This window comes from Miscanthus floridulus, chromosome 19 (assembly GCF_019320115.1).
Source record: "Miscanthus floridulus cultivar M001 chromosome 19, ASM1932011v1, whole genome shotgun sequence".
Classification (NCBI taxonomy): Eukaryota; Viridiplantae; Streptophyta; class Magnoliopsida; order Poales; family Poaceae; genus Miscanthus; species Miscanthus floridulus.
In genome coordinates this window covers 49,845,376-49,863,083 of record NC_089598.1, presented here as the reverse complement: position 1 = coordinate 49,863,083, position 17,708 = coordinate 49,845,376, and the positions used below count along the sequence as shown (strand labels likewise).

General features: G+C 47.9%; 1 protein-coding gene and 2 pseudogenes across 1 annotated transcript; 1 reads left to right on the top strand and 2 right to left on the bottom strand.

Annotated features, from left to right (window-relative positions):
- Positions 1–2,959: 2,959 nt before the first annotated feature.
- Positions 2,960–5,268, bottom strand: LOC136526015 (uncharacterized; annotated as a pseudogene).
- A 4,127-nt stretch (positions 5,269–9,395) lies between these two features.
- Positions 9,396–12,196, top strand: LOC136528324 (G-type lectin S-receptor-like serine/threonine-protein kinase SD2-5; annotated as a pseudogene).
- Positions 12,197–12,989: 793 nt separating this feature from the next.
- Positions 12,990–16,667, bottom strand: LOC136528484 (paired amphipathic helix protein Sin3-like 4). The gene is made up of 4 exons (XM_066521449.1): positions 16,445–16,667; positions 15,419–15,542; positions 13,459–13,539; positions 12,990–13,371 (listed from the first exon to the last, which is right to left on the bottom strand). Exons 2-4 carry the CDS (start codon positions 15,476–15,478, stop codon positions 13,207–13,209), a joined length of 306 nt encoding a protein of 101 aa, XP_066377546.1. The 5' UTR covers positions 15,479–15,542; positions 16,445–16,667; the 3' UTR covers positions 12,990–13,206.
- Positions 16,668–17,708: the final 1,041 nt, after the last annotated feature.

Sequence of the window (17,708 nt, the reverse complement as noted above, 5' to 3'; positions counted from 1 at the left end):
AATTATGTAGGGAGCTTGCTTTGTATTGACTAGGCTAGGCAAGTAGTGGCTATTAGGATTGTCTCTCTTACTAATATACCTTGCCTAGTGTCTTTGTATTTGTAGAAATTTAATTAGGCTATTCACCTCCTCTATTTTTTGAGGGGCTATTCACCCCTCTCTAGACATCCATAGATCCTTTCAATCTCTATTACGTGCATGCTACTCCCAGTTCCCATACATGCCGCAGTCATTTGGTACCTAAAAACTATACTCAGCAAGTGCAACTAGAACTGAAATAAAATCTAATTTCACACGATCATCCATGAACAAAGAATTAGAACATCGAGAAATAGTAGTTCCTATCCACAACAGACGAATTTGAATCATTAGCATTTACCGGTAAAGCTGAGCAAGTAGTGCCACCACTTACTCACAAGAACCTGAAAGAATTAAATAGTATATTTGAATCCACCAGAACAGGAATTAAGTGTAAATAAAACTTGCAATACGAATCTTATGAAACTAGAACTTGAACATGAACCATGAAAAATATAGCACATGAAACATCTGAACTAATGAAAACTCAAACAATAGGTGCAACGCCCAAAGACAAGTTCATTATGCACTTGCCTTGCCTTTGGTGAGAATTCGGCGTCACACTCTTGGCACTACCACCTCCAAATCTTGAGGAACAAAACTGACTTAAGAACTAGCTTTCATCAATCACGAACCTATTTTACGAATAATCAAGTAAACCTCTTAACTAAACTCTAAATTGTTAGTTCTATTTTTTTTATAAAAAGTTCGTCTGGATTTCTAAATTCTTCGTTGTTTTATTCATAACTCTAAATTCGTTTAACTAATTGAAGCAAACAAATATATCTTCTTAGAAATCTATAGAAATTTTATTTTCTACAACTTTTATTTACTGATTCTGGCCCCTACTAAGTCGAAACTAACTGAAAATGTTTTTACAAGAAAAAGCGCTAACCAGACCAGCTGTGCACCTGGCAATATATTCCATAGCAGTTAGGAGATCCAGAGAGTCTCCGCACACGATTCACTAGTCTAACACCAGACTGATCCTACCTGTTTTGTTTAGTAGTAGTATAGCAGTAGATAATAATTCATACGCTGACGCTGGGTTGTCGTAGACGTGGGTGTTTGATTGATTTTGCAGCGATGGCGATCCCAAATCCCAATCTGTTGCTGCGCTGCGCTGCGCACGGTGTGTGTACGTGGGGCCCGGCCGTACATAAATGAAATGGGATGAGCTTGACCTCCCTTCCAGCTAGAGCTAGGGGATTATAAACAAAGCGGCCATGGTTGCCACTTGTGGTGCGCCCATCCGTCCGCCGCTCCTTAATTCCGCCTTGCCTGCTGCCTGCCCGCCTCTGACCATCCACCACCTGCTCGACCCGCCCCCGCCTCTCTCCATTCCATCACGCCACCGCCACGCCACCGCCTCCTCCGCTTCTCCCTTGTCCCCCCCCCCCCCCCCCCCCCCCCCCCCCGCGCTGGCGCTGCCCTCTCCCTCGCTGCGCCCAGTAACTAGCGCCGAATCGTTTTGTCGGAGGCCATCGCCCGCGCCCCGCTGCTTCCGGGCCTTGCTTCTTTCTTCCTCCCATGCTGCCCCCTGATCTTCTTGGTTCATGTTTGATTGCTTGTTTTTCTTCTCTACCATGTTTCTTTCTTATAGCACTTTCGTTTTTATCTAACAATTAGTATTCAATCATAGGCTAATTAGGCTCGAAACGTTCGTCTCGCGATTTCCAACCAAACTGTGTAATTAGTTTTTTTTCCGTCTACATTTAATGCTTCATGCACGTATCGCAAGATTCGATGTGATGACTACTGTAGCACTTTTTGAAAAAAACTTTTTGAACTAAAAGGCCATACATACATAGAGGGTCCGTGTCTTGCTTTAAGAGGATCTCGACTTTCAGGGTGTACTTTTTTGGTGGAATTGAGTGCCCTTTCTCCACTATGGGGAGCAGACAGGGACAAGTCCCCCCAATCTTTCTGTGTCCACAGAGAGTTGACAAGATTTTCGTGACTGGGATTTCGAAATTCTAGGCTTCGATTTACCCAATTTCTGAATGGTTTAGCTGGTCGGATTCTCACGGTAATGGATTACTATTTACTAGACAACTGTAGCCTCGGAAAATTCCATCACTCGGTGCAATGGCTACGCGGAATTGCGAATGCGCTATCATAGCACCTGAAGTAGTTTTTTTTTCCCCTGGTTCGAGAATTCAGAATCTAGCGTACTCTGCTTTATGACTAATTCGTGGACTAGGGTTCAAGATAAGAAAGAAAAATAGGGGGGAAGCAAAGCAAGAAAGCAGTTTGAAACACCGAAAGCTCTCGAGAAGAGCAAATTGAAGCCGGGCGATGTGCGGTTAAACCACCTTGGTGGAATGTTAGGTGCTACTGCACATATTATGATACTGTATTATTTATTATGTATACAAGGCTTTTTCCTCTGGCACCAGCTTCGTGCTGCTGCTGCTGCATAGTGCTTTGATGGTCGCAACAGTCACGGACTCTCAGTCAACGGTCACCACTCACCAGGGGGTCTCCTGGTCGTGCTCACTTTTTTTTTTGAAAGGAGATTAACTCTGCTTTTAAGAAAGCCATTAAGGTTTTTACAGACTGGGTTGACCAGTTTTCTCTACCGAAAAAAGGAAACAAAGAGCACCCTGCTCAATTCTAGACAGAAGCAGTAAGAAAACATTCAGCTATTACATGAAGACGATATCGGAGCTAAAGGTGGTGCTCACTTTGATGTTTAAGTCAAAAGAGTTGATGCCAACACCCTGTGGTCCATTGATTTCATGCTTTTTGGTGGCAATTTGGTTGCAGATAGGGAACTACTCATTACCTTTGCCCTGATTTTTCTTTGTTTCCTTTTTAGAAAAAGGAAAGGCTCCTTTCTCTCTCTCAATTATATTGTTTGTGGATTACCAATTTGCCATTATTCATTCCTTGTATCCGTTTCTGGAAGGTAGTCTGTCTGGGACTCAACTGAACTGTCAAATGTTAGTAAAGGAGGAGGTTGAGAAACCAGTACGAAGCTTTATCAGGAATTGCTCCCACTCAAGCTAGCATAACGAGCTCATGTTCCAGCCTCTCTGATGGATAAGTCTATGTGTTGGCTCGTCTTTATGGGGCTGCAGCAAAGACAGCATTTTTGACTAGCATCTAGGACTAGCATCTAGGACAGTATCTAGGACAACATCTTAGCATCTAGGACTAGCATCTAGGACAACATCTTAGCATTTAGGACTAGCATCTTGGCATATGCTTGGCATCTTGTAGCCTATAAATATGTATCCCCAGCTTCTTAGGTTGGCATGGCACTTTGTGTGAGAAATAAACTAGAAAATTACCCCAACTCCTAGTGTCATCCTCTCTCGATGAGAGTAAGAATTCTACTACTACCACCAAGAGTAAGAATTCAGCGACTAACAACTGGTATCAGAGCCGTACTATCCTGTAGCCTGAGCATCTCCTGCTCATCTCCTTTCTCAGCCGCACAACAGCCCCAGCTGGGAGTAGCAACAGCTCTGGCCGCTCCTGCTCACTCCTCTCCCTCTGCGCAGAGCTCGTCTGAAGCAGCCCTCTCCCCACGCAGTAGCCCCCCGGTAGCGCGTCATGTCCGCAGGGCAGTCTCAGCGCTCGGTCGCCTCGAGCACGTAGCGTCGGCAGGAGGCCAAACTTGCCGCGGCAGAGGAACGCGAGCGAGCGGCGGCAGAGACCGCTGCGGCGGCGGCAAGGGCGTCGAGGCTGGCAGCGGCGGAGCTGGCAGCAGCTAAAGCTAGCAGCAGCCAGAGCGGAGGCGGAAGCAGCGGCGGCGGTGGATGCAGCGTGTGCGGCGGCAGCAGAGGTCGAGGCTCTGCGCGGCAGCATCAGCAGCTCCGTTTCTGCTGACGACAGCACCGACGCGGACCTCGAGCTGCTGGGGAGGGAGGCAGCGCGAGCGCGGGAGGGGCAGCGCACGCTCACGAGCACGGCGACAGCCCAGATAGGCGCGGATGCGCTGGTGGCGCTCCTGGAGAAGGCGCACACGGCGGTGGCACTCCTGGAGGAGGCGCGCACAGCGGTGGCGCTCCTAGAGGAGGTGCGCACGGCAACGGTGGCAGACGGGTCGATGGAGAGCGCGGCCTTCACAGGCAGCGTGGCTCTCTCTCCCCGGATCGGTACCATAGTTACCACGGGGTCCAGGCTGTTGTCAGGAACGTCGGCCCCGACAGTGGGTGGCCTACCCTCACTAAGACCAACTACGTCGAGTGGGCTGCGGTGATGAGGGTAAAGCTCCAGGTGCGGCACATGTGGGAGGCAGTCCGGTACGGCGACGTCGACTACGACTAGGATCGACGGGCGCTGCATGCCCTCATCGCTGTAGTCCCATCCGAGATGCAGTTCTCGCTTACCAACAAGCGGACTGCCAAGGAGGCTTGGGACGCCATCGCTGCGGCACGCATCGGCAGCGACCGCGCCCGCAAGTCCACACTGCAGGCACTTCGCAAGGAGTGGGAGAACCTGGCCTTCAAGCCAGGTGAGGATGTTGATGACTTTGCTCTCTGTCTCAACACTCTGTTGCGGAAGATGGTGCAGTTTGACGATGACACCTACAGTGAGGAGAGAGCTGTCGAAAAGCTCTTTTGGTGCGTCCTTGAGAAGTACAAGCAGATGGCTCGCTCGATCTAGTCTCTATTGGATCTCTCCACGATGTCGATCGAGGAGGCGATAGGTCACCTCAAGGTCGTCGACAGCGATGAGCCACAGTCTCTCTCGGGGCCCATCACCACTGGCGGGAAGCTCCTTCTCACTCGGGAGCAGTGGGCTGCCTGTCAAGGTGACCGGAAGAAGGGGGAGCCTTCTTCCGCGACAGGCGGCCGTAAGCGTGGCAAGCCACGCAAGGCGCACAGAGACGCCTAGGCCGGGGCGCGAGGACGTGCCGAGGGTGATGCCCGCGGAGGCACCCAGGGCGGCGCCGCTGGCAAGCACAAGGCAGCACGAGACGACACCTGCCGCAACTGTGGCCAGCTTGGCCATTGGGCCAAGGACTATCGACAGCCACGATGCGGCCAGGCCCACGTCGCATAGGTGGAGGAGGAGCCGGCTCTGTTCATGACACATGCAAGCATCGAGCTACCTCCAGCGGCACCAGCCGCAGCGGCTCTCCTCCACCTTGACGAGCCAAAAGCACACGCCTTCCTCGGCGACGGCTCCGACAACGACAAGACTGACGGGTGGTGCCTCGACACCGGTGCCACCCATCACATGACCGGGCGACGAGAGTTCTTCATCGAGCTTGACTCTAGCGTCCGAGGCTCCGTCAAGTTTGGGAATGCCTCTAGCGTGGAGATCAAGGGCGTTGGCTCCGTCATCTTCACCGCCATGTCTAGTGAGCATAGGCTGCTCACCGGAGTCTACTACATCCCCGTGTTGAGGAACTCCATCATCAGCTTGGGACAGCTGGATGAGAACGGTTCGCGCGTGGATGTTGAGGATGGAGTCATGAGGATTTGGGATCGCCGTCGCCGCCTTCTTGCCAAGGTATCCAGAAGCGCAAATCGACTCTACGTCCTTAACGTGCAGGTGGCACAACCACTCTGTCTCGCTGCTCGTCGGGATGATGAGGCGTGGCAGTGGCACGAGCGCTTCGAGCACCTTCACTTCGAGGCCCTGTAAAGGCTCAGTGCCACGGAGATGGTGCGAGGCCTGCCGTGCCTCGACCATGTGGAGCAGCTCTGCGACGTCTGCGTGTTGACGAAGCAGAGGCGACTCCCCTTTCCCCAGCGGGCAAGCTTTCGAGCCAAAGAGAGGCTCGAGCTTGTGCACGGGGACTTATGTGGCCCGGTGACACCGGCCACACTAGGAGGACGACGCTACTTCTTGATGCTCGTCGACGACCTCTCCCGCTACATGTGGGTGATGGTCCTCGGCAGCAAGGGAGAGGCTGTGGACGCCATCAGGAGCTCGTAGGCTGCTGCGGAGGCGGAGTGCGGCCGCAAGCTGCGCGTGCTGCGCACCGACAACGACGGCGAATTCACGGTGGCTGAATTCGCGTTGTACTGCGCTGATGAGGGCATTCAGTGCCACTACTCCGTGCCGTACAGCCCGCAGCAGAATCGAGCGGCGCAACCAGACGGTTGTGGGGATGGCTCGTGCCCTTCTTAAGCAGAGGGGGATGCCGGCTGTCTTCTGGGGGAGAGGCGGTGGTGTCGGCCGTCTACATCCTCAACCGCTTGCCTACCAAGGCGCTTGACGGCAAGACGTCGTACGAGGCTTGGCATGGGCGCAAGCTGGCGGTCTCCCACTTGTGGGTCTTCGGCTGCCTCGCGTTCACCAAGGAGCTTGGCCACATCAGCAAGCTCGACGATAAGAGTACTTCGGGAGTGTTCATCGGCTAGGTGGAGGGCTCGAAGGCCTATCGCATCCGCGACGTTGTGTTTGACGAAGGGCGAGGATGGGCGTGGGACAAGGCGGTGGACGACGGCTCGGCTCCGATGTACGACGACTTCACTGTCGAGTACGTCCACTTCGAGGGAGCTGGGGGAGTAGGCAGCTCTTCTTCGACGAGCGCATCTACCCCAGTCCCTGAGCCTCCACCGACCCCGGCGCCTGCTACTCCGACAGCACCACGCTCTCCAGCTAGGACCTCGACTGCGATGAGTTCTTCACCGGCTCCACCACAGCCGGCACCGCCACGCACTCCAGCACCGATAGGCACCTCTCCGGGCACGTCTACTCCAACGCCAGCTCGTGTCGAGCACAGCCCGGTTGAGCTCGCTACTCTGCTCTCTCACGACAAGGAGTGCATTGACGCGTACCACGATGGCGAGCCGTTGCGGTACCGTACGATTGAGAACCTTCTCGGTGACCAGCCGGTGCCGGGACTAGTGCCTCACGATCTAGAGGCGCAGTTGCACCTTGCGTGTGACGACGGCGAGCCTCGGTCATTTGTAGAGGCCGAGAGACACGCGGCATGGCGCACCGCGATGCAATTGGAGATAGATGCGGTTGAGAAGAACCGCACCTGGGAGCTTGCTGACCTTCCTCGTGGTCACCGCGCGATCACCCTTAAGTGGGTGTACAAGCTGAAGAGGGATGAAGCTGGCGCCATCGTCAAGCACAAGGCTCGCTTGGTGGCACGAGGTTTCGTGCAGCAGGAGGGGGTCGACTTCGACGACGCCTTTACTCCCGTGGCACGGATGGAGTCCGTGCGACTCCTCCTTGCGCTAGCTGCCCAGGAGGGCTGGCTTGTTCATCACATGGACGTTAAGTGGGCGTTCCTTAACGACGACTTGAAGGAGGAGGTCTACGTGCACCAGCCGCCGGGATTTGCGATCCCCGGCAAGGAGGGCAAGGTGCTCCGCCTGCGCAAGGCCCTCTATGGCTTGTGGCAGGCACCGAGGGCATGGAATGCCAAGTTGGATTCCACACTAAAGGGGATGGGATTCGAGCAAAGCCCGCACGAGGCGGCCATCTACCGATGGGGCAGTGGAGGAAATGCTCTGCTGGTGGGTGTCTACGTCGATGACTTGGTGATCACCGGCACCAAGGATGCGAAGGTGGCGACATTCAAGGAAGAGATGAAGGCTGCCTTCCAGATGAGTGACCTGGGGCCTCTCTCCTTCTACCTGGGAATCGAGGTGCACCAGGATGACTCTGGGATCACGCTTCGACAGACCGCCTACGCCAAGCGCGTCGTTGAGCTAGCTGGGCTCACCGACTGCAACCCAGCTCTCACTCTGATGGAGGAGAGGCTGAAGCTAAGCCGCGACAGCACGACGGAGGAGGTGGACGCTACCTAGTACCGGCGTCTTGTGGGGAGCCTTCGCTACCTCGCCCACACACGGCCGGACTTGGCATTCTCCGTCGGCTACGTTAGTCGGTTCATGCAGCGACCGACGACGGAGCACCAGCATGCTGTGAAGAGGATCATCCACTACGTTGCAGGGACTCTCGACCACGGCCTCTATTACCCTAGGTGTCCTGGGGGGACACATTTCGTCGGGTACAGCGACAGCGACCACGCCGGCGACATTGATATCAGCAAGAGCACGAGCGGGATCCTCTTCCTCCTCGACAAGTGCCTCGTTAGTTGGCAGTCGGTCAAGCAGCAGGTGGTGGCCCTATCTAGCTACGAGGCCGAGTACATAGCGGCCTCCACCGCTTTGACTCAGGCGCTCTGGCTCGCTCGACTGCTTGGTGATCTCCTCGACAGAGACACTAGAGCGGTGGAGCTCAGGATGGGCAGCAAGTCCGCTCTGGCCCTGGCAAAGAACCCCGTTTTCCATGAACGGAGTAAGCACATCCGGGTGAGGTACCACTTCATTCGAGGCTGTTTGGAGGAAGGGAGCATCACGGCGAGCTACATCAACACCAAGGACCAGCTTGCGGACCTGCTTACCAAGCCTCTTGGGAGGATCAAGTTCCGCTCTGCTCCAGGACCGGGATGATTCAACTTTCCCACAAGACGACGCACAAGACTTAGGAAGAGAATGATGGATAAGTCTCTGTGTTGGCTGGTTTTTGTGGGGCTGCAGCAAGGACAACATCCTTGACTAGCATCTAGGACTAGCATCTAGGACATCATCTTAGCATCTAGGACAGCATCTAGGACAACATCTTAGCATCTAGGACTAGCATCTTGGCATATGCTTGGCATCTTGTAGCTTATAAATATGTATCCCCAACCTCTCAGATTGGCATGACATTTGTGTGAGAAATAAATCAGAAAATTGCCTCAACTCCTATTGTCATCCTCTCTCAATGAGAGTAAGAATTCTACTACTACCAAGAGTAAGAATTCAGCGACTAACACTCTCATGAGGGTAAATTTTATTTATGATGATGACCCTTTTCTGTTTTATTTTAAATACATATCTCAGTCTCGATGTAATGTAATGTCCATGTGTTTACATCTTTTCTGCGTCCAAGTTACAGTGCTTATGAATTGACTGCTTTGTGCGGAAAGTCTTGAAGAAAATGTGAATTAGTACATTTTCCTTTAACAAAGCAAATGGCTAATCCCAATACTCCAATAGTCACTTTGTGCTACATTTTTCCATCTATACTACTGTTATCAGAAGCATGATTAGTTTTGAAATCAGCCTGCATCTGTCATGCCACTTAAGGAAAATAAAACATCGCCAAAGCCAGCAGCCCAGCACTACATTCTAATTATAATACATAATTATCACGTGCAAGCTGTTATATATTCCATTAGGATTTTGCATACTTGCTTCTGAATTTACATGCAAATTAGTGAGGAAACCTGTTGAAATAAATGCCGCGAGATGCAACCTGCAAAGCTGTATTGTTCAATCTGGTAGTCTAAGAATCCAAGACTTCCTCCATTACCAACTGATTTTCTAACTGTGCACATTCTTAAATGCTTCAGATGGAGGGAATGAGTGGATGGTTGTGGAAGGCTGCGCTCATGGAAGTTCCCAGCAAACATCACAGCCCATCAAAATCCTCAGTTATACTATGGATGCTTGCCATAGCCAACCTCTGGATAATTTGCAGCAGCAGTACCCAGAAGCAAGTTCTCATGCCAGGGTTCAGCGCCTCAGAAATGGATTACATTGATAACGATGGGAAGTTTCTTGTCTGCAATGGCTCTGTCTTTGGCTTTGGCTTTGTCACCATCAGTGTGTCAGACAGCACGTCCTACATTCTTGCAGTAGTCCACTTGGTCACCACTTCTATTGTCTGGTCTGCTAATGCTAACTCTCCAGTCTCTCATTCAGACAACTTTGTGTTTGACAAGGATGGCAATGCCTACCTGCAGTCTGGAGGTTGCACGGTCTGGACTGCCAATATCTCCGGCAAGGGGGGCACCTCTATGCAGCTGCTAGACTCGGGCAATCTTGTAGTGTTTGACAAGGACGGCTCTTCTCCTCTGTGGCAGAGTTTCAGCCATCCAACAGACACACTTCTGTCTGGACAGAGCTTCGTTGAGGGGATGAGTTTGGTGAGCCATTCCAATGCACAGAACATGACCTATACACTTGAGATCAAATCTGGGGACATGTTGTTGTATGCAGGCTTACAGATGCCCCAACCATACTGGTCTGCTCTGCAGGATAACAGGATGATCATCGACAAGAATGGCAACAACAACATATACTCTGCAAACCTGAGTTAAGGTTCCTGGTCGTTTTATGATCAATCAGGGCTCCTTCAATCACAGCTTGTCATTGCACAGCAGCAGGGTGATGCTAACACTACACTGGCTGCTGTCCTCGGTGATGATGGTTTGATTAACTTCTATATGCTCCAGAGTGTGAATGGCAAGAGTGTTCTTCCTATCACAGTTCCGCAGGACTCATGTGACATGCCTGCCCACTGCAAGCCGTACTCCATTTGCAACAGCGGGACAGGGTGCCAGTGTCCTTCAGCCCTCAGCTCCTATGCAAACTGTGACCCTGGCATCATATCACCATGCAACTCAAAGGACAAGTTTCAGCTGGTTCAACTTGACAGTGGTGTTGGGTATGTCGGCGCTAGATTCACATCGCCTGTGCCCAAGACAAACCTCACAGGATGCAAGAATGCTTGCATGGGTAACTGCTCATGCATTGCTGTATTCTTTGACCAAAGTTCAGGAAATTGCTTCCTTTTCGACCAGATAGGAAGCTTGCAACAGAAAGATGGAAGTAAGAGTAGTTTTGTATCTTTCATTAAGTTATCAAGCAGTAATCGTGGCACAGGGCAAGGTGGTAGTGACAATGGTAGGCTCACCATCGTAATTGTTGCCATTATAGTTGGAACTTTGGCTGTCATAGGGGTCCTTGTGTATGTTGGTTTCTGCATTTACCAAAGGAGGAGTCACCATACACCCTCGCATGATGATGCTGGTTCATCAGAAGATGATGGTTTCCTGCAAACTATATCAGAAGCACCGACACGGTATACTTACAGGGAGCTCCAGGATGCGACAAACAACTTCTCAGACAAGCTTGGCCAGGGAGGGTTTGGATCTGTGTATCTTGGTACACTGCCTGATGGCAGTCGCATCGCTGTAAAGAAGCTAGAGGGCATAGCACAAGGGAAGAAAGAATTCCGTTCTGAGGTGACCATCATTGGCAGCATACATCACATCCATCTTGTCAAACTCCGAGGCTTTTGTGCTGAAGGAGCACACAGGCTTCTTGCATACGAGTACATGGCAAAAGGGTCTCTAGATAGATGGATTTTCCAAAGAAATGAGGATTCCTCCCTGCTGGACTGGGAAACGAGGTTTAACATTGCCCTTGGAACAGCCAAGGGGTTGGCATACCTCCACCAGGACTGTGAGTCGAAGATCATTCACTGTGACATCAAACCTGAGAATGTCCTCCTTGATGACAACTTCCTCGCAAAGGTGTCAGACTTTGGCCTTGCCAAGTTAATGACCAGGGAGCAGAGCCATGTGTTCACGACGCTCAGAGGCACGCGGGGCTACCTTGCACCCGAATGGATCACCAACTATGCCATCTCAGAGAAGAGCGACGTGTACAGCTAAGGGATGGTTCTCCTTGAGATAATCAGTGGGAGGAAGAGCTATGATCCTGTGGAAGGCTCGGAGAAAGCTCACTTCCCCTCCTATGCTAGCTAAAATACAAGGACCAGGATAACCGAGCTGAGATGGCAATCAAGGTGGCCCTGTGGTGCATTCAGGAGGACTTCTATCAGAGGCCATCCATGTCGAAGGTTGTCCAGATGCTGGAAGGCGTCTGCGACGTGCCCCAGCCACCAATATCTTCGCATATTGGATACCGGCTGTACGCGAATGCCTTCAAATCTAGCAGCGAAGAGGGCACGTCATCTGGGATGTCAGACTACAATAGTGATGCTTTGCTTTCTGCTGTGCGGCTTTCTGGGCCCAGGTGATATGATTATGTATATTGCTCTGCTTTAGTTAGCATGATGATGAATTGATGACGTCCAATTTTTGGGGAAGGCCATTCGTTTGGTGTTCGTTTGTTCGTAGTCATGTACATATATGTTGAAAGCTTGAGGTGTTTAGTTCAAATTTTCTAAAATGCCCATATGGGGCACAATTTCACCCCTTAGAAAACTAAGTTAGCAATTTTGCAATTGTACACCAAAAAAAAAAACAAATTAATGTCGAAGCTATGATCAGGTGGATATACCAGGATTTGGAAATTACAATACTGGCTGACTTTGATCATATTCATGCTAGTGTATTGTTAGGGAAGGATGGCCTGGGAGATTTGCCCAATCCGATGCACCGTAGTCCCATACTGATAACTATGCCATCTGGTTCTATAACTTTCTGAACTTCAGTGCAAACCACTAAACAAACTGTCATATCCAGCCTATTGTGCATGTACATTCATTAGCGCTAAGAAGAAGCCATGGTAGAGAGAATGTTATGTATGCAAGCATGGATGCCAAGGCTACTATGCGTGTCGATAATGCTTAGGTATCCCACTAGTGATTAGACTATTGTTAGTGAAAAAATGTTTTAATTTTTCTTAATGTTACATATAGGTGTTAAAAGGGATAAAGTAAATGTTACTCCATCCGTTTCAAATCATAAGTCCGTTTTGGGGTTTTCAGCAAAATAATTTATAATTTCAAATTGAGGGAACACCCAGATCAAAGGCTACGTGCTTTTAGGACCCATGCCAAAGCGCATCCCCTAGGGCCGATGGATTACTGTTCACGAACAATTTGGGTGGTTATATCTACTTTCTTAAATCTTAATTCTCGAGGTAGTTTTTTCTTAAAGGCCAAGACGTCGAGACATCTCATGTATATAGATGAAGAGACTGTGTTCTGATTAAACAAGAAATAGATCAAGACTTCCTACTGCCTTCTGTAGCTGCTTAGGTTCAAGGCCATCAAAAGTTTGTTCGTAACACAAACGATACAGAAGAAGACTTCACTACGAATTTCTCCTAGGTCGCTTATACCTGTTTAAATTGTATATAGACTCAAAAAACCCAAATTCTCTGTACAAAATTGAAGTTCCGATGGAACGAGATCAAACGATCTCTGTTTAGGCTTTATATGCTGCCAGACTGCCGCAACTGAAATAACACTGTAAGATTATTTCCGTGTGCACGAGCGTACAAGGAGATCATAAAGATATTACAGGACAGAAACCCATCCATATATATCTATATACAATTAGCTGCTAGTACTACGACACATCATTTAGGCTTGCAACAGTCTAATGGAGCAGGAAGCACTTCAATGGCTTCTCAAGGCGAGGACAAGGCTCAGGAGCAGAAAGGGCATGAGGAATATGATCATCCAAATCGAGCCGTGGGTATAGATTTTGTTTGGACATGGGAGGGGCCTGAACTTGGACAGCTCCGCTAACAGATCTTCGTGATGCTGGAACAGAAGTGAAAGCTGCATTTCGAAGATGATGGAACCAGATGAATCACTAAGCTACAGATTCCTCTACAACAAAAATGAGAGGATCAGAGTCATGCTAACCTCGCTGTAAGCTTGCAGAGGGATTTGATCATTCCGGTTGAGCACATCGAGCAGTGATAGGTATAGCATATAGTCACGTGCCTGTACCAGCAAAGAGCACGATCAAACGCAAAGCAGTCAACTACTACAGTATTATACTTGCACAGCAGTAAAACAGGGTGCCCCTTTCATTAGTTAATATAATAGGCTTGGCTTTGTATATCAAAGGCGCTCTCCCACAATACTTCATAGCACATAAATGGTATCAAAATATTCATGTAACACTAGTGATCATTTCAAGAGAAAAAAAAACTAACAGATACAGGTGAGATGAATGGAGAAAGAGCAAAGAACTAAGAGCAAAGTTGCCTCTCATGTTCAAGCACTTTCAGCATACCCTATATTCAAAAATATATTAGATTTTTTTCGTGATTATTTTCATAGGTTGGAACTTGGAACCATCTGATACTGGTTTAACCTCTAGATATGAGAAGGCACAAAATTAATCACGAAAAATCTTAAATCTAAAATAGGGAGTAAAAACATTCTAACTTATGGATAAAAAAAAAATATAACATAGGGTATGTTGTCATGTATCACCCCACAAAATGTGAAGTCAAAACCCAAATTGTATGGTGAGCAACCAAAAAAATACAACCATTTGGCGGTGAGTTCACCCAATTTTTATGCTTCAGGGAAGTTAATGATATGAAACTTCATACGACGGGTGAGGTAGACAAAGTGAATAGTTCATTGCAGCAAATGGACTTTTTCCCTTAGGCCCCGTTTGGATCTTTGGAATTGAATTCATTTTAATAATCACAATTTAGACAAATATTAATTAAGCTAATATGGTGGTATATGGATTATATTTGTATATTATTGTTGGCTATATGAGAGAGATACTTATGTGTTACATTTCTACCGTAGGGGAGCGAGTTGAAAAGTGTGTTATAAGTTGCAAAGTAAAAACATAGCATAGTGATCTATAGAATCAATTTCTATCTCTTAACCTATGAATTTGACATAGGCTTATATGTGAACTTTGGAAAGTTATGGAATGTCAAATTCCAAGCCAAATAGCCTAGTCTATAAACTAGATTTCAATTCCTCCAAATGAAAAGGATCCAAACAGCCCCTTGGTATAATTTTCCCCCCAAATCAGTGGAACATAAATCTTCATGTTTCATATATTTTACTGCATGCAAATTTTAATTATGATAGACTTAAATATTTCATATTGCTTGTTACCAGCTACATGAAAAGTTATATAGATTGACAGTATAAGATTCTGATGATACCAGCTACACCATGGAATACTTTCATAACATATAACTTTCATTATTTCAAATAATACATTTCTACAAAACTGCAATTCAAAATACCATATTGAGACCGTCTAAGCTGTTCTGAATGACTTATGTTTGGAATCAGAGAGAGTAGTACTATTACCCTTTTTATTTTACTTTTTTTATCCGCTTTATTGGTTGCTCTTGTTGGGTTTCATCTCTAATAGTCTAGCCAACCACAACTTGCTAGGTAACAAAAGGCTTTGCTGTTTTTTTTTTATCGGCAGCCTGGTTTCAATATCTGTAAAACAAGTATTTCTATTTGCTTCAGATCCAAATTGCCAAATGATTGCTAAACAGCCTTTTATATCATGAAAAAGAAACATTTCCTTCTTCACTTAATTGCAGACAACTTGCTACCAAATGGTTGAAAAGGACTACACACATTCTTATTGTGAACCCTAGATGATGAAACTACCATCATGCCTAAGATATTTGTGTGAATCAGTAGAACATGGAACATGTACTTTTCCATCACTTAAGGATAAATTGTTGCCACTGATATGACCAGAATGTGAGCTATAAACTAACAGCTATGGGTCGCAACAGCGTAAGATTAAAGAACACTATCCATCAAAACTGCAAAAAGCTTCTAACAAGTGAATGAGAGTTCCTTTGAGCAAACTTCTCACCTTTACTTTCTTGACAAAGCTAAGAGATTCCTGAAATGTGACTGGCTCCCACTTAGACATGGAGCCCAGACAGGCAAAAGCAAGTCCCTTGATTCCCCTCAAAGAGACATAATTTCCCAAATTCCTGCAAGGAATAATTTGACAAAGTGAATCTGATATCCCACTACAGAAAAGTATGAAAGCAAATGTATGAACCAAACTTGCAGGCCAACAAAAATCACAGTCGACCAAACATAATAATAAAAACAAATTTTCATTTTGAAAGAGCTTAATAAAGACTAAAGAGGATTAAACTCAAAGATTTATCATGAAAACTGAAAATACCATAACTTATAATAGGAAAAACTATCAGTGAAATTGTGAGATGCCAATTTGGCCAAGAATACAAGAAGAGATAGAAAAAGTTCTTAATTCATTCAACCAAGAGATGTACTTTTTATATCATGAAGATTAGGAGAACATATAAATGGAATTAAGAAAGAATATGAACCTTAATCCTTGGCTTTTTTTTTACTGGCTAGAGTCTGGAGCAATTCTTATAAAATAACCAAAGTAGCAAACCTTGTTTGAGGATCATACCATTAGGTCTCTGGATTGCACTGATACTCCGTGACAATAAGCAACTAGACAGACCTAACACCCAAATTAAGGGACCCCTGGAACAGAAGGCTCGGTTGAGACTAATTCTGCAAACCAAGGCTACCTGAGGAAACAAGTATGATAGTATGGTATGGCGAACCATTCCTAACCAACCACAATTCACAGCAGACAACAACCACAAGTACGAACTTGCAGCGTTTCCGGCGGCAAGTAACTTATTAAACTGCAAACTGCAAACCAAGATCAGGCCCTAAAGAGAGTTCACTCCATCATCTCAATCGGATAAACGCGTCCTCCTTGAAGGACAACCAGGACCGGCAATCTAGATTCAAGAGCAAGAACGCAGAGCAGCAAACCGCATCTCTACACAACGAGAAGGCTACCCGAAATTGGGGGACAAGAGAGGATTCTTCACTTCTTTCTCACCTGAGGCGAATAGGCAACGGAGGAGAGGTTGGGCGGCAAGCCGGCAAGAACAAGAAGCTTTTCTTCCCCGCCGACAAGCGATCCCTCGAGGAATGAATCGGTTGGGAAGACGGAGAGGATCGGGTGCAATGGGGACGGATGACAACGTGAGTAGCGGGGCCGGGCTGGCGGTGGCCAGTGGTGACTGACTAGCTGGAGGACTGGAGGTGGACTCCACCGGAGTTGGTGCCGAAATAGGGGAGACGCAGGAGATGGGCAGGAGAGTAATTGTTTCAGATTGTTAATTTTTTATTAAGGGTGATTTGATCAATATTATTATAATTTTCACGCTGAGACATGTCATTAGTATTCATCAATTTAGAAGTTTATCATTATAGTTTTATCTCTACCTCATACATACCATTTTCTACGTCTCGAACCAATTATCGAGCCTATCGAGACCACCTGCGGACCACTACATATGGCCTAAGATACTATGCCATTTCTTTGCTCTTCACTCACTGACCTAGAGGGCCCACACATCACCCCTGTCTCTCTTTCTTCTTCCTCTATCCATCGGTGCTTGCCTGCACAGGCCGCCGCCTACCCTTCCCACCATCGTCCACTTGCACACACCACTGAGGTGAGTGGGGTCATGCTCTCGAGCTTGCTGGCGCCACATGTTGTACATGCGTCGCGCATCGGCGCGCCCACCATTGGGTGGGCCATGAACTTGATCTGGCTGCCGACGGGCGAGGGCGACGCGCTTGCTCACGCACGGATCCGGCCACCACTGAGCCAAGGCCAACAAGCATGGGCATGGGGCTAGGGCCGCCGTTTGGAAATGCCAGTGGAGGTAGAGGCCAACTGAAAGGATCAAGATGCCTAAGAGGGGGGTGAATTGGGCTAATTCTAAATTTCTTTGCAATAATTAAGTCCTATGATTAGCCCAATTAACCCGTTGTGTCTAGAAAGTGTTTCTATTGATTTACCGCACAAAAGTTTAGCAACCTATGTTCCAATCCTACTCTAGCATGACAATTCTATGAATATAAATGAGAAGAATTGAATTGCTCAAAGTAAATGCTCAAAGTAAAGATAGAAGGAGGAATACGGCGATGTTTTGCCGAGGTATCGGAGAGTCGCCACTCCCCACTAGTTCTCATTGGAGCACTCACGCAAGGGTGTAGCTCTCCCTTGATCCGCGCAAGAATCAAGTGCTCTCTACGGGTTGATTCCTTGACACTCCGTCACGGTGAATCACCCACAACCGCTCACAATTTAA